Below are 22965 nucleotides of genomic sequence, written 5' to 3'. Positions count from 1 at the left end.
CTGCTCCCCGCATGCTGAGTGCCCGGCTGGATGAGCTGGGCAGGCCCTGGGATGTGCTGACTGCTCACACAGTGCACCCACTCATCGTTCAGGTTTAGCTCTAACACCGCTTCCCAGGAAGGCCTTCCCGAGTCTCCTTCGAGTTTCCCTGTTCTATAGCTAAAGCCTTCAGAGTTTCTCTGTTCTATAGCTAAAGCACCAGCAGCTTCTTTCAAACCCTTCTGGCATTTTCTTGTGATTACTTACTGACAGCCACCCTCCCATCCAGTGTTGGGAGGTGTGCGTCTTCACCAGGGCACATACCCCCAGCGCCTGGCACCAAACATGTGTTCAGGAAAAACTCACTGAAGGGAGTGAGCTCTGGCCTGAGTTCCTACCCTTGAGAAGGGGGATCCAGGGAGATGCGGCCTGGAGCAGGGGTGGGGCTAGGGCTAGGGGAGCCCAGGTAAAGGGATCCCTCTGCTCTGAGCCAAAGTGAGGGGCAGTGGCCTGGGCTGGGGGATGGTTCTAGTCCCAGTTATAGCCCCTGTAACCTATCCGAGTCTCAGTTTTGCCATCTGAACCCTGGCTGGCATCATGCTAGCCCTGCCCACCTTCTAGTGCAGGAGTTAAAGGAGTGAGCTGATGGAGAGGCTTTGAAAGGAAACTTTCTCGAAGGCTCAGATTTTCCCCCTGTTCTGTCTGCCTGCTCTTTCTGCTCACAGCAGACTCTGTTGTGGGTTTGTATTCACTGGGTCCCAGCCCTGCTGGGGTGACTCTGCTTGGTTTTGGTGTTGGATAAGCATTGATGATGCCAAGTATGGGGCTTTGGGACTTGTTGTCATTAAAAAGAATGATCTATCCCAAGCTGGGGGTCTTGGGGCTCTAAATCCAGGCAGGATGTTATATGTGTTATATATATATGTTATATATATATATATATGTTATATGTTACACTGTTTATGGTTGTAGAGATGACCCAGGCAGGATCACTGCCCTCCAAGTTTCTGTGCTGTAGCTGGGGACAGAAACTTGTAAGGATGACTAACACAAGGCTCTCCCTGTCCCTGGACCTCAGTCTGCTCATCTGAAAAATGGGACAGATGGAGGGGGAGGTGCAGTCATAGCCTTCCCTCGAGCATTCTGAATTTATGCTTTAAATATATGTACATAAATTTTCTTTTCTTTGCCTGCATGTCTTAGTTGCAGCATGCGGGATCTTTAGTTGTGGCATATGAACTCTGAGTTGCAGCATGTGGGGATCTAGTTTCCTGACTAGGGATCGAACCCAGGCCCCCTGTGTTGGGAGCTTGGAGTCTTAGCTGCTGGACCAGGAAGGTGCCTTGAATTTACTCCTGGCTCTGCAGTTTCCTCTTGTTTCGGGGGCGAGTCAAGGACACAAGGAGGGGCCTGAGCGCAGGTTGGGCAGGTTTCCCCGGGCCCCGGGGCGCTGCGAGCAGCGCTGTCATGTGGCCGGCAGAGGCCCTGCGTCCAGGTGCTAAAGTCTAGCTTGTGATGAGGATGGCCAGTCTGGAGAGGTGTTCCAAAGTTCTCAAGCAACATGTTAACAGGGTGGAAGGAGAAAACCAGGTAATGCATAACTTTCAAGAGGATGTGAGCACACTGTTTATGCAAGGAAAAATATTCTGTGAAGGTAGTAAAACAGGGCTTTTACAAAAAAATCTCAAAATATTATTTGGTGATGTTTCAGCCCATTTTCAGGGTTGGAAAGGTAAAATATTAGTTACATCAAAATTAAAATCCAGGCTAATCTAACTACAGAAGACCTGGGGATGGAGGAGTTGGCTTGGTGGGAATGGGTTATGGAAGCTGGAGAATCTCTGGGCAGGTCCAGGAGATTGAGCTTCTTCCTCTAAAGGACTTCGTGTTCTTTCTAGGTCTGGGTGCTAAGAATTGAGCCCCTTAACCTCAGGGAAAGGGAGATTTCTCCCTTCTACATAAAGACCACAGTTTAGGCTGCTGGTTAAGAGCACATACTGGCTTTGAATACCTGCTTTGCCACTTACTAGCTGTCTGACTTTGGACAAATCCCTTCAAGTCTCTGAACCTCAGTTTTCACATCCATGAAATGAGGGTGAAGGTCACAATTTTTCTTCATAGGACTATGGAGAGGATTCAGTAAAATGATGTGTGTATAGTGTTCATCTATAAGATGGCATTTATTACATAGTGGTGGTTATTATTATTATCCTTATCATGATCGGGGTCTTTCAGTGGGGCCTGACCCTTTCAATGGAACCTGACTTCCCAGGGCTTCTGCTGATGGGCCCATCTCCTTTCTTCCTGATTCCAGGCCCTGGAGGAAGCACTGAGCATTCAGGCCTCCCCGTCCTCTCCAACAGCATTCGGGAGCCCAGAAGGAGCTGGAGGCCTGCTAAGGAAACAGGAGCTGCTCACGCAGAACGAATTGCTGAAACAGCAGGTGAGTTTGAGCAGAACGGGTTTGGTAGGTGGTGCCCAGTGGGAGTTGGAGAATCCCTGAGGGCCTAGGACGGACCTTGAGTCATGCAAGCTGTGATCTGCAGTCCACTGTCTGGCCGTTGGCCAGGACTCCTGTCTGGTATAGGTTTATCCTTGCCAGCAGTGTATCCCTATCTAGGTCATTCCTCTACCACTGTCATGATTGAAACATTTCTATGCCCCAGCTCTGCTATTATTTCCCTAATATTTTGAAAGCAAAATTTTTTAAATTTATGTTTTAAAAATGAACTGTTACTGGAGTATATTTGATTTACTATATTCTGTTAATTTCTGTTGTTCAGAAAAGTGAATCAGTTACACATATACATATATCCACTCTTTTTTAGGTTCTTTTCCCATATAGGTCATTGTGTGGTATTGAGTAGAGTTCCCTGTGCTGTACAGTAGATCCTTATTCGTTATCTATTTATGTACAGTAGTGTGTGTGTGTCATGAAAGCATATGTTTAAATAAACCCAATAAGTATATTTAAAAGGGAACTTTAGATTTCTCCTGCAAATGGGTAAACCATTTTTTATTTGTCATAACTAGAAAGTAACTATAAGCAATCAATACGGTAAAGGCAAAACTGTGTTGTTAAACTTTAGCTAGATACTTCTGCCTGATCATGGCTTTGTGCCTGAGTCCTCTGTCCCTTTATTTAAGGGAAATTAATACTAAAGAGGTGCTTAAACAGTAGCATAAAATGCAGACCTTCTCGTTGAGGGGCACAAAAGAGGAAGAACATTGAGAAGGCTTTGGTTCTCACACGTGCTTCTGTGCTATTTGCTGTCGTGCTTCGGATCCTTCTAAAGCGTCCCGAGCCTGGTCAGCTTCTCACTGATGTGCAGTGAGGATGTGACACTGCAGAGACAGGGCCCCGCGCGCCCCTGCCCTGCCAGGGCGCCAGCCCCCGCCCCAGAGCCTCGGGAGAGGTTTGTAGGCCCCCTGCTCTTGGCACCAGGAGGCCTGAACTCCACTCCTCCACTCAGACTGTTTCTGTGGCCTCCACCTCTCTGTGGGTCTTGGCAGAATGGAAGGATGGGACTAGTTTTGATGGCCGTTGACCAGTTTTGTGTTTTTTAGCCATGGATCCTTTTTTCAAATAAAGCCCTAGGTTGAAGCCCAAAATATAAGATTGAGGGACCCAGAACTATACTTTGTTTGTAGTTGGGGTTGGGGCCAGAGGTACACCTTTTCCTCTCCCCATAGGCATTTTCAAGACAGGGTAAAACCAGCTCTGATGTCTGACTCCTATCAGAGGCCCAGGATTCTGGGTCTGAGCAGGTCTGAGCCCCCACTCAGAGCTGTCCCTCCTCCCTCACCCCCTCCTCCCTTCCCCTCCACCTCCCCTCTAGGTGAAGATCTTTGAGGAGGACTTCCAGAGGGAACGTAGCGACCGGGAGCGCATGAATGAAGAGAAGGAAGAGCTGAAGAAACAGGTGGAGAAACTGCAAGCCCAGGTCACCCTGTCCCACGCCCAGGTGAGAAGAGCGGAACCCAGGAGAGGGCAGCTGGCTGTGCCCATGGGGAGGGTGCATGGGTTGGAGGGCCCTGGCGACTCTGGCTGGCAGGACACTCACTGATTCTCCTTCCAGCTCTGCTGATACATTTCTGTGGCCCTCAGAAAGTCCTCTCCCTTCTCTACTTCTCCTAGCCCTGATTTTCCACAATCAGTTTTGATGCCTGTAAAGAGCATAAGTAGGAATTAGCTCTGAGCCATGCACTCTTTGCCACACTGAAGCTTAAAGGTGTGAATGCCGAAGCACAGCAGCGGTAAGGCTCCTGCTGCCGTCCTGACCTGTGTTCAGACCGCCCATGGTGAGCAGGCCTCACCTGCGGTCCCCATCCTGGGCCGCGCTCTGCCCACTAGGGCCCTTTCCCACTGCTGGGCCAGGCAGGACGGCCCAGAGTGGCGGCCTCGTGCATTGGCCAGTCCACCCTGCTTAGGCCCTGGATCCAGGCCTGGCCAGGAAGCACCTCTGCTGACAGACTTCTCTCCCTCCCTCTTTCTCTCAGCTAAAAGCCTTCAAAGATGAGGAAAAGGCGAAAGATGCCCTGAGACAGCAGAAGAGGAAAGCAAAGGTGAGGAGGCTTGAGGGAGGAGGCAGTACTTAATGCATTTTAACTCCTTCAGGGAGCCGCAGTCTGACGCGGGAGGCATTGGTTGCTCAGGTGTCCAGCTAACGAGGCCCCAGGTGGCACAGTGGGGAAGAATCTGTCTGCCAATGCAGGAGACACAAGAGACTCGGGATCGATCCCTGGGTCGGGAAGATCCCCTGGAGAAGGAAATGGCAACCTGATCCAGTATTCTTGCCTGGAAAATTCCGTGGACAGAGGAGCCTGGGCCACAGTCCATGGGGTCACAAAAAGTCGGACATGATTGAGTGACAGAACACACACACCCCCAGCAAATGACGGAATGAATTATGAGCTCGACTACACGTTAGGTCCTCTGTCCCTTTATTTAGCGTGGTGCTAAGTGCTTTACAAACAGAACAAAAAACGCAGCTAGAGCATTTAGAACAGTACATGGCAAAGAACAAGTGCTCAGGGCATAACAGCTATCATCATAGGTGATATTCTGGGCCCACGTGTAGCCTTCCATGGCCACGTGCCAGTCTTCAGAGAGCTGAGACTCTAAGTGGAGAATGGGAGATGGGATGAATGTCACTGAGGTGGCCCATGCAGCCTGTCACAGACCAGAGCCAGATGCCACCTTTCTTGCAGACCTCGGCAGACCGCTACCACCTGGAGCCACACCCAGAGCACCTCTGCGGGGCCTGCCCCTACGCCTACCCACCCATGCCCCCCATTGGGCCACCCCCTGGCTTTGAGGACTGGTCCCAGATCCGCTACCCGCCACCCCCCACGGCCATGGAGCACCCGCCCCCACTTCCCAACTCACGCCTCTTCCGTCTGGTGAGTCCGTGCCCCCTCCCTCACTCCAGGACACACACACAGGTCAGCCAGACACATGCCAAGGGCAAGGTCAACAGAGAGGGTCAAAAGCTGTATCCTTGGCCCCTTGAGAACAGACTGATGTGCAGCCTACCATCCCCGGGGCAGGACCTTCCAGCTCAGGGTTGCTCAAGGGCCCCGGTATGGGACAGAAAAGGCTGGGTAAGGGAGCAGGGCCAGCAGGAGGGCTCTCTCCTGCCAGCCAGGCCAGAAGTTTGACCTTTTTCATGACCTCCACATGTCAGCAGGTATAAAGTCTTCACCATGCTTTCTCTCCCTTCGCTTTTTCTTCTCTTTTCCTTCTCAGTTTACCTTTTCTGTTTTCCTCCTTTTTTTTCCTTATCGTTCTGTCTCCAGAGTTTCTGACCGCTTTCTCATTCTCTTCAGTGCCCCTGCCACAGCCCCTCAGGCATCCCTCCCTCAACCTGGTCAGTGCCAGCTGCCCCCCATCCCATCCGCTTCTCCCCCATGACCATTCCTTACATGCATCTTTAAACCCTGGAGTGTACTGTGGGACTGTAGAGCCTTGGATTCAAATCAAAGCTTGACCACTTGCCAAGATGGATGACCTTTGACAAGGTACTCCACCCCTTTGAGCCTCAGTTTGCCAACCTGTAAAATGGGATTGGTAACCTGGGTTGTTGTAAGGATTCAGTTACAGTTGATTAATATGAACTTAGTACTATTCTGGCACAGTAGCTGCTACTATGGTTATTGATTACTAAGCACCAGTTTTGTTGCAGCCAGAATACACCTGGCGGCTGCCCTGTGGAGGGGTACGTAATCAGAGCTCCCAAGTGATGGACTTACCTACTGCCAGGCCTACGGAACCAGGTGAGTGTGACCCCTGGTAATGGGTCTTGATTTATAAAAAGATAATTTTTTAACCTGCCAGGATTGTCCCAATTTGGGGGCAGTCTTGCTACCTTCTGATCTCAGTGGAGGAGAGGCCCAAGTTTCTCAAATAGTGTTGTGAAGAAAGGGGTGGTGATTGCATCATGAAGGAGTTGAAACCATTCCTTCCATTGACTATAGTTTAATGTTCTAAGTGCCATGCTCTGTGTAAGATGCTGGGGAGGCCAAGACAAGTGCAAAGGCCTTGGTGGGAGGGAGTGAAGAACTGTGGCTGACTTGAGGATCGACAGAAGTCTGGCTTGGCTAGAGCCAGGAACAAGATGGAAAAGGGAGGCAGGCAAGGCAAGGTCAGCGAGGTTGGTAGATCCCACCACAAGGGCCTTGTAAGCCCCAGCAGGAGGGCTGGTCTTTATCCTAAGGATAGCCTGCAGGCCTTGGATATTTTAAAATGGTCTGTTTGCTGGTTGCGAAAGGACTCTGGGCCCTTAGTCTCTCCCTTGCTTTCTGCGAGGCTTTCTTGGGGTCTTGCCTGTGGGGGCTTCTGGGAATAGAGTCGCAACTAGTGGGAGCCATGGGGAGGCCAAGTCCATCTCAGCACAAAGGGGAGTTTTCTAAAGGTCGCAGCTGTGCAGAAATGGAGCCTGCCATGCCTGGTGGTCGAGGGCCCCCCTGCAATAGTGTGGGCAGAGGCTGCAGGGCAACTCGGAGGGGGTGTGGTTTGAAGGATCTTGTGGTTGGGAGGAGGAGGCGTTGAGCTGGTCAGTCACTTTCTCATGTTTCCCCGTGCGTTGAGCTGGTCAGTCACTTTCTCATGTTTCCCCGTGGAGCCCTAGGGGTTCTGTGGAGCCATAGGAGTCTGTTTTGATGAGGGCAGAGGGTGGCCAAATGGGCAGGACTGTCCCTTCTTCCAGAACTACTCCATTTCTGGGATCTGGAACCAGACTGACTGGGTGCCAACACTTCCTAGACCTGGGACCTTGAGCAAGTGTTTTAAAACTCCCCTGTGCCCCATTTCTCTCCCCCATAAAGGGGTAATAATCTGCCTGCTTCCTAGGTCTGGGCAAGGATTGAATGACAAATGTACCTGAGGTGCTTCAACTATGGCCTGGCACTCATTAACACCCAACAACCCTGGTTTTCCCCCACTCTTACTGTATTTGTTTCCATAGGACTTTGAAACCTACTGTACCACCTCATCTTTAAGTCCTAAATTTGTTTATTTAGAGTCCACCAAAAATGACCGTGAAGGACCTCAGTGAAACCAGTCCCTTGGCTCCACCTCGTCTCACAGAGCCAGCTGACTTCAGATTACTGGAAAGCTAGAGGCCACAGGCTCTGTGTGGCCAGAGCTGCAGCCACTCGGGAGGCTGAGATGGATGGCCAGCTTGAGCCCTGGCCCCAACCTGGACGGTCTGCAAACTGGAGAGGCTCCATCCAGAAGGCGTCCATCTGGGCCTCTCCTTTGGAGTGACTGGGAAAAGCCTACTACTGTGCCCTCAAGTGGCGAGAGGTGCCGTCGGCCTGGACCTGCCGTCCTCTGCGGACACTGCTGGCAGATGCCAATCTCCAGTCGAGAGATGCCCGTCGGCCGAGGGGCCTCAGCCTGGAGCCACCATGCCCTCAGCTGGAGCCTTGTGGTGTGGAGGCCTGGACTGGGGTGGCTCTTGATCCCTGGACAGCTGTTTGCACGAATCTTGGACATAAATCCAAGCTAGAGATGAGCATTTTGTGACTGGATTTCTTTTATGCCCTGGCTAATGTGCTCCTCCTTGTCAACCAGAGTGCTGCTTTCCTGGCCCCCCTTCCCTCTGTACCCTTTTCCTCCCCGACGCACCCCCCAGCCACCCCCACAAGAGCACCACCATTACTCTTGGCAGGTATCCCCTGGGATCCTGCTCAGAGCTTCTATGAGGGTGGAGCATCCAGGAGCTGGAGGTCAGGCGACCTGAGTTTACACTCCAGTCCTGCCCCTCACTTGTCAGGAGACACTGGGCAAGGCCTGGCCCTTCTGTGAGCCTTAGTTTCCTCATCTGTCAAATGGAACAGCTCATCTCAGTGCTAGCTGCCTTAGAGAGAACTGTGGGGTGACCGTAGATGTGAGCTGGTTTTATAGACTCCAGATGCTGAGTGAGGAAGCAGAGTGGGCCTAGGTGGAAACCAAAAAGCAAGGACCTGAAGCCCTCCATTCATTCCTTCCTCCCACCTCCAGCTTTCCTGCCCCCGTGCTAGGGCAGCCCCATGGAAGAAGCATGACAGTAGGCTCAGCTGCTGCAGAAAGGCCTTTACTAGGCAGACAGGGGTGAGTCATGCCAGCGGGTCAGGGTGAGGGGAGAGGACACACCCCCCGAGGGAGTGGGGTGGCATCCCTGGCCGGGGGCCTCAGCCTGAATGCACTAAAGGCTGGCCCCTCAGACAGGCTCAAGGGAGGCCCGCCCACGCGGGCTTCGGGCCCCTCCTTCATGGCGATGCCGCCCCCTGACACGGGGAACGTGGCCCCTGCTCTCACGTCTGCCTTGGCGACTCTCAGGGAACGCTGTGGGGGTGGTGGGGTGGGAGGCAGGGGAGGGCCCTCAGGAAGGAGCGAGGCTGTGTGGTGGAGAAGGAGGGGGTCAGGCAGTGCGGCAGACCCAGAAACTTCCAGGCACTTCTGGGTGGTGTTTGGAGGCAGTGAGAGATGCCAGCCCGGTAGGGTGAGGTCCTGGTTAAAGCAGAACAATTGAATCTAGAGCTGGTTTTTCAGTTTGGACTCAGCTGAAAGTGGATGGTTATCACTGGAACAGAGAACTGGAAGGAAAGGGAGGTTCCTCTCTGGCATTCTTCACAGCACACAGCTGTTGCTACATATACACTTGTGCAGGTTGACACATGTGGCCCTATACTCGTGTGTATACACGTCTGTAGGCATGTGTGCAAACGCCCATGTGCAGAGCAGTACGGACACAAACGTTCATCTCAGGCTGGGGCCTTGTGTAATAGTAAAGGGTCTAGCATGGGAGTGTGGCATAGTTGGAGAAATGGGTTCCTTCCTGAACAGAGTCCTCCCTAGCCCGTGTGGTGGACTTGGGGGGAGGGGCGGTGGGCCTCAGTTACTTCCCCTTGGCCTCCCAGACCGCCCGCCGCCGCATGTAGGTCAGGATGTCCATCTTGACAGAGTTGACCGTGGTGCGGTGGTACCAGCGCATGATGGGGATGCCGTCTGGCCCCACCAGGAACTTCTCAAAGTTCCACCGGATGTCATGGACCTTCATGGGTTCCCAGAAAAGGCGGTCAGGTGAGCCTAGGAGCTCCGAGGTAGGAGGACAGGAGTTCTGGAACACAGACGAGAGAAGTGTCAACTCTGCCTGGGGCCCTTCCCACCCTCTTATCCCTCCTCCTTCCCAGGACTTCTCGGGGGAAGGAGAATAGCCAGGCATTGAGAAAAGAGCACCAGGTTGGGAGTTAGAAAACTGAATCCCAGCACCAGCTTTGGTTCTAGCAGATTGTGAGACCCTAAGCTTGTCCTTTCTGGGGCCTATCTGTAAAATGAGTTGGTGAGCCCCTAGGGTCTACAAAGCCCTCTAATTAGAATAATAATCAGATGCCAGGAAACTCTGCAAGAGCCCAGGAACAAAGGAGGGTGGCACGGGCCTAGTCTACGTGGCCTGGGGCCAGGAGCGGCTGCAGCCCCGTCGGGAGCCAGCATCAGCCAGGGAGAGAGGCTCTTCAGGAATGTGGCTTGGCTGTGTACTCACCTTCAGGAAAGTGTAGAACTTCTGCTCTTTCTCCCCATTCACATCGCCTTTCTCAAACAGTTGGAAATTGGGGGTGAAGCCCCCACCTGGTCGAACATACCTAAGAGGAATATTTTTGTGTGGGTCCCAGAGACATGGGCTCAGAAATAAGACGAGGGGACAGAACTGGGGAAGGGGGGTTGGGAATCTGGATTTTATGCTATAATGGGCAGTGGGAGCCAGTGACTGTTAAATGGGCACAGGTATAATGTGGGTCAGCAGTCTTCCTTCAATTTGGTAACTGCTCAATAACCCCTGCCCTCAACCTGTCCTTCCCTTACCCCAACATGGCTGACAGCCACCATCCCTGACCCTGTCTCTCTCCTGGTACCTCTTCCACTTGTTCCACTAAACAGAGTTCCTGGAAGGAGAGAGTAGTTCTTGGTGGCTGATAAATATCCATCGTGAGTAGGGGCCAGCATAAAAGATGCCTGGAGCCTGGGCTGGGGCGCAGGGTGGGAGGGATGTGCTAGAGGAGCTTTCTCAGGACACTGAGTCAGCACTCACTTGAGGGTGGCTAGGATCTCTGAGTTCTCTCCTGGTTCTTGTTTTCCAAATTGGTTGCAGGGGAAGCCCAGAATGACCAGACCAAATGGTTCGAGCTCTTCCTGCAGTGCATTCAGTTCTGGAACAGGGAGAGAGCAGAGATGGGGATAGCCCTGGTGAGGAGTCCCACCTCCCGTGTACCATCCACCTGCCCACCCCATTGTATAGCTGAAATCACTGAGGCCTGATGGGAAGGGACTTGCCCAAGATAATCCATTGAGTGTGGCATTGCTGGCATTCAAGCCCCGTCCTATGGAGTCCAACCTAGATGGGTTGGAGGTCTGGGGGAGAAGAGAGCAATGTGCTTCCTCAAATTAGTAATCAGACACCCACTGCCTAAACCCACCACCTGGGCCTGTAGGCTGTGGGCTCCTTCAGGACTCCCAGGACTGAGTTTCCTGGAGTGAGAACCATCCATCCCTGGGCAGAAGGCAGGTGACTTCCCTGGGGTGGGATGGAGCCCTCACACCCCTCCTATACTTTGGGTATTCAGGGGCCCAGGGGAAAGCCTGGCCCAGCTCTCACTCCTCTCAGTGCCTCCTGGTCTCTTGTGCAGCATCCATGGTCAGCCCACCTCTTGCCCAAACGCACTGTGCTCTATTCCAAGGGCTACATGGAAGCCTTCTAGACAGAGCACTCACTACCCACTGGCCATCCAGTTCACTGTCATTGCACTTCCAGGAATCTGCCCATGACTCTCAGGCAGAACATTCTAAGTTAGATTGTCCTTGCCTCCCTCCCACACCCCCAAAGCATTTTCTGGTGGGTGCTGTCAGATACCTTTGGCTTGCCTGTCCCCTGGCTTTTGACTCTGACCCAGCTAAGGAGAAAGAAGTAGGGGGTACCAGGGATCATGAAACCTGGTTCTGTCACTAACACACAAACTCTGGGGACTCAGGCCAGGGGCCAAGAGAAGCACTGAGGCAAATGGGCTGAGGACAGGGGAGAATTTCTCAGCAAGAGGAAGCTACTGTTTCTTACTCCAATGAAAGGAAGTTCCAGGCACAAACCCAGTCTCCTCCATCCTTCTTCTTTTAGGGCAGTTGAGATACCCAGGGATGAAGGATAACTGAGAATCTTCTAGAACATGTTTATAGGGGATCAGACCTCAGGTTATATAATTATTTTCACAGAACCACGGAACACAGTAGGATTCAGGTACAGGGTTTGAAATCTCATGATGACCATCACCCCTATTCTCCTTGCACCAGAAAAGCTCCTGTGATTGGAATGTGCCCAACTGGCAGAAACATCCCCAAACACATCAGGGGAAGAGCGGGTGGCTCTTACCAACGTACTGGCCCGTCAGGCCTCAGTAGCTGGCCACGTTGACGAAGAGGATGTATTTGCCAGCGTACTGCTTAAAGGGGATGTACTCCTCCCCATCGATGGTGAGGGCCCCGTACTCATAGATGGTGCCACCCACACCAGCGTGGCAGTCCGTCTGCAAGAGAAGACCAGCACCAGGGAGCGGTTAGAGCCTGAAGGGAACTTGGACTCCACCATTTTCAAGATACCAGGGAGTGGCGAAACACATTTGCCCACGTGGTCTTGACTTGCCCAAGAATTCAAACTGGACTAGAACTCAAGTCTCCTAATTCATTGCACAAGATAATAATATTAAAAGCATTGAACAAGCTGGTGAGTGCTATGGAAACTTGGAGAAATAACTATGGTCATTACTTCTGCATCACTTGTCAGTTTAGACAGCCACCAGGCAGGCTGTGAGGGAGACTACCGGCATGCCGGTGTTATTGGATGGGATGGTGGAGACTGGAAGCTGTTAGAATAATGCAGGCAAGTGGTGATGAGAGCCAGAAGTAGACCGTCGTGAAGGGAGAGCTGAACAGAAACGAGGAAACGACAGTGTAGAAAATGGTGATTCAGATGTTTCCAATCTGGAGAACTGGAAAGCTGAGGCTGTTGTTCAAAAATAGGGAAGTAGGATAGGGGCCAGAAATGGGGCCAGGCCTGCTGGGAGGATTAAATGGGATGGTCAGGATAAAGCCCAGTGCCTAGCATAGATCCGATGTTCCCTGCATCGAGCAGTGTGACAACAACCTTGAGGCCTTCCTCTTTGCCCAACTGTTGCTCCACAGTCTGCCTCCAGACTAGTAGAGTCAGTGAACGATGGGCTGTGAGTTGGGGAACCAGCTCTGCCTCTAACTCCCTGTGTGGTCTTGGACTTGTCCTTTCTCTTCTCTGGGCCTCAGTTTCCTCATTTATGAAGTGAGAGCCTTGAACTGGACCAGCTGTTCTGAACCACGATGGCTTGACAGCATTGCTTTCTGTGGGAGAAGAGGGAATGGATTACTGCCAGCAAGTGGGATGTGGAATTTACACCCACCCCACCCCCAACTCTATCCTCATCTCATCTCTATCATTTTTTTGATGCAGACTACAAAAATCTGGGTTTAGTCTTGAGAGAGCATCATGGCATCACTACCACAATTAGCAGGTGGGCTGGCAGTCCTGGCCTGGACATCTGAGGAGAGGCGGGAAGACAATAAACAAACTGAATGCAAGCTAGCATTATAGACCAGGGACAGGTGGTTGGAGTTAAGAGAAGCAAATTCACGCACTCTGTTCTGGCCAGTCCTGGATGACTTGCTGTTAAGGTGAGGTGCACCTGGGCCCAGCCGAGTGAAGAGAGCCGTCTGGGCTGGTAGGGCGTAGCCCTGGGTGGGTGTAAGAAAGCCACTCTGTCTTGGAGACTCCGTAGGCCTATGAGCTGGGGGAGCTGGACTCCTTCCACATGGTCATTCCCTGACTGCTGCAAGCATTCTTGGCTCTGGTACGAATTCCCTGCTTCACGTGAGTCTAATATTCCATGCCCCGTGACTTCTGGTGGGTGCCAGAGGCAGGCCTGAGACCTAAGCTTGACATTCCTCCAGGCCCTGGGTCTCTTGGGCCCCAGCTGGGGTCAGCTCCAGCTCCAAGTACAAACAGCCAGGACACAACAAACACACCCTAGCCAGGCCTCCTGCCTGCCTCTCCACTCCACCCTATCCCAAAAACAAACTGTGAAATGGGGAGGAAAAAAAAAGAGCCAAGAAGTTGTCTAAATAAGGGAAGCCTGAAAACAGCAGGAGGATCGGCTTTTAAGCCCATTTTCAGGGTGGGGCGGGCCAAGGGGATCTCCTCTCATTAGACTTGAGTCTTGCTGGCTGTGTGTCCCTGAGCAAGTCACTTTCAATCTGAGTTTCCATCTGTTGATGGGCGAAGGAAAAACCACCTGTCTCCCAAAATGGCTGTGGGAATTTGCTAGTAGATTAAAACCATCTTGAAAGCCCCTTGGAAAGAAACCCAGCCCCCATCCCCTCATCAAGTGGTAGGGTAAAGGGCCCTGACATTGCTGTGTTACTGTGAAGAAGACTGGGATGTTCCCCAGTCGGTATGAGGAAGCTGATGCACTGAGCAGAGTATTTGCAGGAAGAGGGACCTGTGACAAAACCTCCTGCTTTCTACTGGGCCTGCAACACTGGTGCTGCGGGTTCAGACCGAGAGGGGCCGGAGAGTGACAATGGTAGGGAAAGAGCCACAGCCGGCTTTCAGCACTGAGCATGTGCCCCACCTCCTTATAGGCCCCGCCCCTCCTCTTGTGGGTCCCTGGAGTCCCAGAGCCCTGCACCTTAACCAGGAGGTCAGAGGAGATGCGGGTGGGGGGTGGGGAAGTTACCTCAATCCTCCCACAATTGCACAAGACAGGAGAGTTCAGACGGCTTGAGAGTGGGAGGGGAGACCCTGCCAGGACCCCGGCTGGCTTGCATTGCTGGTCCTGTGTCTCTCTCCTCACTCATCTTACCACTCCCAACAGTGTGAAGGTAGGAGAGGAGAGCTGGACTGGGGGCAGGAGACCTGAGTTCTAGGCCTGGCCAGGCCTCCCATGCGACTACATGTGACTACTCCTGTCTCTTCTCTGGGGCTCTGGCTCCTTGATTATGAGATGGGGTCAGATTCAGGGCTGTCTAGAGGGCTCTTCAGCTCTGACTGTCAGCCAGTGCTTCCTTCATTCTATCTGCCTGATTTAGTCACCTAGAAACCAGCGGTTACTAGGAGCCCATGCACGTCAGCAGCTGTTATTCTCTCTAGCTTCTGTGAAGTCCTTTTGTAGGGGAAGGACAGGGAGCCTGGGCAGCCTTAAGATGGACTGGAGAGGGGACAGCGAGAAAAGGCTTTGTTCCCCAGCCCCTCCCTTTGAATTGGGTGGAGGCAAATATCCCTCTGGGGCTGTCACATCCTTTCCTCTACTTGCCCCTGGCCCCCTGCCTTGGCCCTGGAGCTGGGGGTAAGATAAGCAGTGATTGAGTCCTAGAAACGAAGGCTATGACATTTCAACCCTCTCAAGACCTGAGAGGAAAGATGGGGCAGGACCAGACTGTCATAGGCTAGCAAATCCTAGCTGGTGGCATCTGATATGATCACACCCCACTCTAAGGCTTTTCTAGACCATACCCATCCTGTTTTCTCTGAATCCATCTATTCCTCCCCAGAGTTCTACAGAGAACACATGGCTATGATGAGCTATTCATGGGATCCATGTTCTTACCTCCACCTTCTTGAAACAGGGCCCCATCTTCCCGTCTCTGCTTCTCCCCAAACTGAGGTTATAGGACTGACTCCATGATGCTGCCCTACCCATGGCCTGCCCTCACTTCAGTTCCACACCCTAATATGGAAACTCAGACCCATCCCTGCCCTGGAAAATACCATCTGAATTGGAGATTATGAACAACACTGGATACAAAGCCAGAGGCTAGGAGGAAGTGGCCCCATAACCATCCAGTCTCTAGGCTGACTCCCAGGAGAGGCAGACTGATTAGAATTTAGGCTGACAGGACAGGATAGAAACAAGCAGAAGTAACCTTGCATTTTTAATGGGCTTCCTGAACAATAGATAGGATTACGGAAATGGAATTGTGGAGTCATAAGATCTTAGAATGGAAGATTTGAGAAACACAGACACACAAAGCTTCTTGATTTTATACAGGTGAGGGGTGTGTGCCGGTGTGTGTGTGTGCCAGTGTGTGTGTGTGTGTGCTGGTGTGTGTGTGTGTGTGTCGGTGTGTGTATGTATTGGGAGGCTGGAAACAAAATCTCTCTCTTTGGGTCTATACCTGGCTCCTGACTCCCCACCCCGGGGAAGAGGAGAGGTCTAAGCATGTCAGGTCACCCCTGCTGACCTCAGCATCCCCACTCTAGCTAAGGACCACACGCTGTACTGAGGGTAGACTCAGGCTCAAGAGAATTCTGCCTCTCCTATGGAGCTGGCAGGCCAATAAGGGCTGTGGCTGGTGGGTACTGAGGCTGCCCCCAAACAGGAAACCCTCCAGAGAATGGTGTGTGGATTTTGCAGCTTCTCCAAGCATCCCCTCTGAAGTCTTCAGCCTCTTTGTGCCCTGTGATCTCACCGCCAGCGGATGGAGAAACTGAGGTACGCAAAGGATGAGAGGTCTAGTCAGCATCCTGGGCGTTCTTTGCTGCCAACCCAGAGCTCGTTCTGTCAGCCTCTTTTACCAGTATCCCAGAATCCTGCCTGCATTTATGCTTGGGCTATTTGGGCACCACACATTGCCTGCCAGTCTCCCTGGGAACTCTGCAGCCACCCAGACCCCGAGTCTCCACGCCATTTTCTGGGCCCCCCACCCCCTTCAGGGTCCACTGGAAAGGAAGGGTCTCAGAAACAGACGGTGGTTTGGATGTAGCGGTGGGGAAGAAAGTGTGAACTCGAGAGAGACAAACCTTCCTCCCTAATTCATTCCGCCCACCAGGAGCACCCAGGTCTCCAGCAGATGAAACTGCGAAGAGTCTGACGACAGTCTGAGTGCGCCAAAGACGGAGGCAACGGGAGTTAAGGGCGTCTCTCGCACCTAGGTTATCACCCTTCTAGAGGGAAGCCCTCACTGAGAGATGGTGACGCCTGCGGGCTGTGTTCTTTCCCCTGGCCCCCCACCCCCGAGGCTCACTCACCTTCGACTTCTCCTGTCCCTGGCTCGGGGGAATGAAGCCGGCCAGGAGCAGGGAGAGAAGACAGGATGCCCGGAAGAGCCGGGCCATGATGGGCTGGGGGCGCGTCTCGGCTCGCCGCAGACGCTGTCTGATCCCGGGCCACGGTCCGTCTGAGGTGTCGTCGGCTCTCATCCACCTTTCAAGCCCTCAGCGATGACCAATCCGCAGCCGGGCCTGAGTCTTTGTAGCCAATTGCAAGGCGCCTGGCATTTCAGGGGCGGGCATGACTTCCCCTCCGCTTCCCCCGCTGGGTGACAGTGACATAAGCAAGTCTGGGCCGAGAGATGGGAGCCAGGTGCTTGTGAAAGTGAGGCAGCCCCCTCTTCTTTCGACTCCAAAGTGCTGAAAGTGGCAAGCACCGTGTCCTCAGCCCAGCTAGAGAAGGGGCTTTAAAAAGCACCGAAGAACTGATGGAACTTCCCTTGGTGATCCCTGTTTCCTCCTGTCTCCAATCTGGTAGAAGGGATATCAAGGACTTAAAATGTCAGCAAGATCTGGAGTGAGACCACCAGGAATATTCACTCTATGTAGGCTTAGTGCTTAAAAAGCAACGAGTTGACTGCTCTAGAATTTTTGAATGCAGCCCCGTTCCCTAGAAGAACATTGGGATTCCTCAGCTGGTTTGAGAGCAGAAAATACATTTACTCCCTCTGTAGTCTTGAACAAATTGCTTTCCCTCTCTGGGTCTCAGTTTCCCAGAACGGCATGATGGGATTGGTTGATGCTGTCTAAGGCCCTTCTTAGGCTAGATGACTTGCTTCTAAAAATAAGTGACGGACCTAGACCAGGAGTCCCTTGAGAGTAGGGACCATAATCACCAGCTGGCACAGGGTCTAGGACACATCAGGTGCTTAGTATTTGTGGCATTAGTCAGTCAATGGATTTGGGGGTTTCCCTGATAGTTCAGTGGTTTAAGGCTTCCCTGGTGGCTCAGATGGTAAAGAATCTGCCTGCAATTCGAGAGACTCAGGTTCCATCCTGGGTTGGGAAGATCCCCTGGAGAAGGAAATGGCAACAATCCAGTATTCTGACATGGAAAATTCCATGGGCAGAGGAGCCTGGCAGGTCACAGTGCATGGGGTCACAAAGAGTTGGACATGACTAAGTGACTACAGTTTCTTTTTCAGTGGTTTAAACTCTGTGTGTCCAGTGCAGGGGGCGCAGGTTCAATCCCTGGTCAGGGAACTAAGATCCCACATGAAAAAAAAAAAAAATCAATGAATTTGTTTCTCTGCTTTGAGATGCTGATGACCAGGTCAGGCAGTTCAAGGTCCATGCATGATTCTATCCACAGACAGAGATATGTGTTGGAGTCAGTGCTTCACAAATCAGACTAAAAAAGTCATCTGAGAAGCTTTTCATACAGATACCTATGTCCCCTTTCGGAATCACTGCATTACAATCTCTAGGGGCAAAGGCTGAGACTCCACCTTCAGCCATGTTCCAGAGCTGACTCTGAGGCAGGTGATTCTGTGTCTTCTGATGGACAAGTGCCTTGAGATACCATGCCTTTATCATGATTTAAGATGGTATGATCCCTGTGGGAATTTGGAAGGGCTGTCTTGATCCCGCATTCTCTGTGAAGCCTTCCTTACCTCAAACCACAGCCTATTGAAGTGAAGGGAGTCTTGAAGGCCTTTAACTTTAAATGAGTTAAAGCACAAAAGCATTTGAACAGTGTCTGACACAGAGTATGTAGTCAACAAATATTATTTATCCAATTGTCTCATTTTGCTGAAGCCTAGAGATGGGGAAGAATTCACCCACAGCAAATTGGTGGCCGAGAGGGGACCAGAATCCAAGCTTAGAGTACATTCTTGGGCCCTCTGGACTTTGTTCTGTTGTATCTTGAAGGTCATATTTACCCAAAGATACAAACATCTGTATACATAGTTTGTCAGAAATCCATTATTCATTTGCATCAGTAGGCATCTAGAATTCCTCGTAATAGGTGCCTAGCACCTTGTCAACACCATGAAAGAGGGGATTTCCCTGGTGGTCCAGTGGTTAAGACTTCACCTTCTAATGCAGAAGGCATGGGTTCGATCCCTGGTCAGGGAGCTAAGATCCCACATGCCTCACAGCCACAAACCAGAACATAAACAACAGAAGCAGTACTGTAACAAGTTCAATAAAGACTTTAAAAATGGTCCACATCAAAACAAAAAATGTTAAACAAAAACCATGAAAGATGCCAGAGAGTTTTCTGGAAGTTACAATCCCTGCCTTCAAAGTGAGTCCAACAGAGCCAGGACTAGGGTGAGGCGAGTGCAGAGATGGCACCCGTGAGTGAGTGCCTGCTTATATGGTGCACGCTGAGTGCCTGAATTGCCTTACCCTAATCCTAGCCCTTGTGTTCAATTTCTTTGGGGAAAACAAGGAGTCAGAGCCTTAGGCTTGCAGTAGGGCCACAGACAAATGACTTTCCTTCTCTGGCCCATCTGTTAAACAAGGGTCCTTGACAATCTCTCCATGGTGGGCTCTGCAGCTCCAAGGGTCTAAGGAAAACCTGGGCTGAACCAGACTTAGAAGTACTGATTTCATGAACAGTGGGTGGGAGGTTAGGGAGCATAGCCTGCCATTGGACTGGGCCTTCCTGTTGTGTACTACTTTCAAAGATGGTTCGAGCCTCAGTACAAAGACCTGGAGGACAAGGATGAATATCATACTTGCTAACTTTTCACCATCAGCCTTTTTAGCACATTTGGTTGATTTGTTCCCTGGAATTCTGTTTTGAAAGATGTTATTCTGCACCAGGCTGTTTCCCCTGGCCTTCAGGTTAAAGTCCAAATTCCTTAGCCCTTAGGACAATATCCTCCAAATCTGGCCGCTTCCTCACCTCTGCCACACTCCTCTTGCTCTCTCTACCAAGCTGTACTGGGCTGTTCTCCAGTTGTTCCAACAGGCCATTCTCTCTCACCTCCAGCTATGTTGTTGCCTCTACCTAGAACTCTCTGTGTTCTCTTTCACTGGTTCTCTCCTACCATTTTCAGGTCTCAGTGCAGATGTCATTTCTTAAGGAAAGAGTTTTGTTCAGGTCCCTTTGATTTATTATAACTCCTAGAGCATTTGACATTTTATACATTAACCTTTTGTATACCATTTACTTTACCATTATTTATTTGTCACCTTTTCACACTAAATCATAAGGTCCACGAAGGTCTCATTCTCACCACTTTGCAGAGGGCTTAATACACAGTAGATGCTCAGTAAATATTAAATAAATGAATGCCAAATAACAGTATTTGGCAAATTGAATAAGTAGAATTTTAGTCTAGCTCTGAGCCCACAAAACTAGTCTGATTCCAGCTGCTGGGAAGATTTGAGACACGTGAGTTATGCTGAGGTTGTCAGAGGAGAGTAGATGATTTGCATTTGGGTTTCAGGAAAGGAAGGGTGGAGACAGATGTTGCAGAGGAATCATAAGCCAGTTTTGTTTCCAGCCTGAGGAGCCGCTCTGCTGCATCTCAGATAAGTGAGCACCAAGTCCCTCTTCACTTTCTCTTTTTTAGGCACATTCACTACTGACCTGCTTGGTGGGTGAAGGGGGGCTGTAGATGATTAAAAAGAGGTTTTAAAAAGTGCTGATGCTCTGTGTCTTAGAAGGAGATAGAACATGAATTAATAAACAAGAAGGGCAGTGAAAAGTGAAAACAATGGAAGCCAACCCTATCAGTGCTGAGCAATAGCTGGACTCAGTGATGAGGTCAGCCAGCCCAACCCAGATGGGGGTGGGTAGCAGAAGGGAGGCCCAGGCCCCACCACTTTGTGCCAACTCCAATGGTGGCCCTTTTTTATAATCAAGAAGGGATGGCAGAATCCAGGTAGGGCCCCGAAGCTGTTGGATTCCTAAATATTGGCAGATGCAATCTTTAGAGCTAGCCAGGGGACAGGAAAAGAGGTGGCTGGAGCCTTTGCTTTTGAAATCAGTGCCTTCCAAACTCTGGGCCTCAGTTTCTTTATCTGTGGAATGAGGAGTTGAGCAAATTAATCTCAAAGGCCAACCTTTTGGATAATAAGAGTAACAGCATTCACTCAACATCCTATACATACTAGGCACTCAGTTAAGTTCAGTTCAGTCGCTCAGTCGTGTCCAGCTCTTTGCGACCCCATATTTTTGGGATTCCTATAACTTCATGAGGTAGCTAACATTATCCCCATTTTAGAGAAGAAGAAACTAATATATTAATTAAATGGCTTTGCTTAAGGCCATCCAGTTGGTAGGTGGCAAAACTAAGATTCTGACAAGATCTTGATCTCTGAAGTCCTTGTCATTAATCTCTAACTCTGTGCTATTCCACTTGTCAGCCATTAGCTGAGTGTAACTAGTGAGCACTTGGAATGTGGCTAGTCCAAACGGAGATGTGCTGTGAGTATAAAGTACACACTGGTTTTTGAAGACTTAGTAAGAAAAAAAAAGAATTAAAATATCTCAATAAAGTTTTATATCATTACAAGGTAACATTTAATATTTTTATATTTGGGTTAAAGAAATTATATTGAAATTAATTTCACTTGTTTCTTTTTACTTTGTAAAATGTGACTGATAGGAAAATTTGAATTACACATGCAACTGATACTATATTTCTGTTGGATAGTGCTAGTTTTAAGCTGTATATTCCTAAAAGATTGCTAGGATTGTGGTTGTTTCTGTGAGATCTAGGCTTATCCCCTGTCTGAGGTTCCCAAGACCACCTACCAGTTCAATGAGTTGCTATCAGGACTCACAGAACTCAGCATATAATCATACTCACACTCTGATTTATTACAGCAAAAGGTTACAGAATAAATCAGCAAAAGGAAAAGGTGCATGGGAAAAAGACTGAGGGAAACCAGGCACAAACTTCTGAGAGGCCTCTCCCAGTTGAATCACACAGGATGCACTTAATTCTCTAGCAGCAGACTATGACAATACCTGTAAAGCGTCTTCTGAGGAACCCCATTAGACTCAGTGATCGGTTTTATTTATCTTTGGTGGCTCTGGGTCTTGGCTGCTGTGCACAGGCTTTCTCTAGTTGCGGTGAGCAGGGGCTACTCTCAAGTTGCGGTGCGTGGGCTTCTCACTGTGGCGGCTTTCTTGTTGCAGAGCATGTGCTCTAGGTGCTGAGCTTCAGTAGTTGCAGCTCGTGGGCTCTAGAGTGCTGGCTCAATAGTTGGGGCGTGTGGGCTTAGTTTCCCCTCATCGCGGGCAATCCTCCTAGACTAGGGCTTGAACCCATGTTCTCTGCATTAGCAGGCATATACCCAACCACTAGACCACCAGGGAAGTCCAGGGCTCAGTTTTTATTGGGGGCTGGCCTTGTAGGCATCCTCCGCCTAGCATGTACCAAAATGCCAGACTCCCAGAAGAAAAACAGGTGTTCAGCACGAGCCACATTGTTTATCCAAATAGTCTAGGCTTAAGTGAGCCACCGTTATCAGTTCTGGGAATTGTGGAAATCCTTTGACATCAAAGTTCCAGAATGTCAACCCAGGGCCAATTGTGCAAACAGATCTTTCTAAGGATAGCAGTCTCAGGCCTGCTGTGTTAACTCTATTCCTCAGATCTCCCAATTAAACTTCAACAGGACCTGGCCTGACAAATACTAGGTTTATTGAGTTTATCTGAAATGGAGTTACTGACTCTCACTTCCTTTAAAACTCACTTCATTTGTGGGAAGAGTTATGGAAAAGCGTCCCTAAAAACCATCTCATTCAACCCTCTCATTTGAGAGGCTGAGGTTCTGAAAGGCTGAATGATTTGTCCAGGATCTCATAGTAAATAAAGAGTCACACCTGGGCTGGATACAGTCCAAAACTTTCAAAATGTCACTTCCCTTCCCTGGGAAGTTCATATATGTTGGTGGAACCTAATACATATAGCCTTTTCCCTGATTCTTAGTAGCAGGGAGCCCTACCTGTGCTATCTGCTGGCCTCATTCCTCCTGCCCTCCATCCTCTCTGTTATTGTTTGTCTGGGAGACTATTTCCTGGAGGAATAATGATCTTCATAAACAGTCACTAAACAGTGGACAACCCATATTCAACTTCCTCTGGTTAACTGACAACGCATAAAACCAATGAGGACTACTGGGGAATGAATAAACTCTCGAGTGGGACAACTGGATGGGGTGGGTAGCCCATCACCCCTCCTGCCTCTCTTTCCCCACCATGACCACAGCTAACAAATGGCTAGGTCAGGTCCACAGCACCGTCACCCCTTTCCCAACACAGAGGGTCATGTCAAGGGGATACTTGAGAAAGTTTTGGACCAATAATCTGGACTCCAGATCCTACATTTATCTATGCCAGAGACTAATCATATCTCTCTGAACCCTGACTCTCCCAACTCTGAAATGAGGAAGTTAGAATTTTGACTAGAATT

The 22965-nt window shown here is 50.4% G+C and overlaps 2 protein-coding genes across 6 annotated transcripts in view; one reads left to right on the top strand and one right to left on the bottom strand.

The window, feature by feature from the left end:
- Positions 1-21029, top strand: part of TNIP1 (TNFAIP3 interacting protein 1) — a 57790-nt gene extending 36761 nt beyond the window's left edge. For 2 of the 5 annotated variants that reach the window (XM_055558876.1, XM_055558867.1), the window contains 6 exons: positions 2294-2422; positions 3819-3944; positions 4480-4545; positions 5191-5382; positions 6165-6255; positions 7501-8833. In XM_055558876.1, the coding sequence (XP_055414851.1) occupies positions 2294-2422; positions 3819-3944; positions 4480-4545; positions 5191-5382; positions 6165-6255; positions 7501-7535 (639 nt within the window). In that variant the 3' untranslated portion in view covers positions 7536-8833. Of the gene's footprint in view, positions 1-2293; positions 2423-3818; positions 3945-4479; positions 4546-5190; positions 5383-6164; positions 6256-7500; positions 13407-15948; positions 16027-16363 lie in introns of those variants that run through there. The other 3 variants (XR_008706430.1, XM_055558870.1, XM_055558882.1) reach the window with 3 other exon arrangements.
- On the bottom strand, positions 9363-16761 carry GPX3 (glutathione peroxidase 3). The gene is made up of 5 exons (XM_055558888.1): positions 16563-16761; positions 11883-12036; positions 10554-10671; positions 10008-10107; positions 9363-9584 (listed from the first exon to the last, which is right to left on the bottom strand). The coding sequence occupies exons 1-5, from the start codon at positions 16731-16733 to the stop codon at positions 9363-9365; spliced, it is 765 nt and encodes a 254-aa protein (XP_055414863.1). The 5' UTR covers positions 16734-16761.
- Positions 21030-22965: the final 1936 nt, after the last annotated feature.

This window comes from Bubalus kerabau, chromosome 1 (assembly GCF_029407905.1).
Source record: "Bubalus kerabau isolate K-KA32 ecotype Philippines breed swamp buffalo chromosome 1, PCC_UOA_SB_1v2, whole genome shotgun sequence".
Taxonomy (NCBI): domain Eukaryota; kingdom Metazoa; phylum Chordata; class Mammalia; order Artiodactyla; family Bovidae; genus Bubalus; species Bubalus kerabau.
This window is presented reverse-complemented; position numbering and strand designations above follow the sequence as displayed.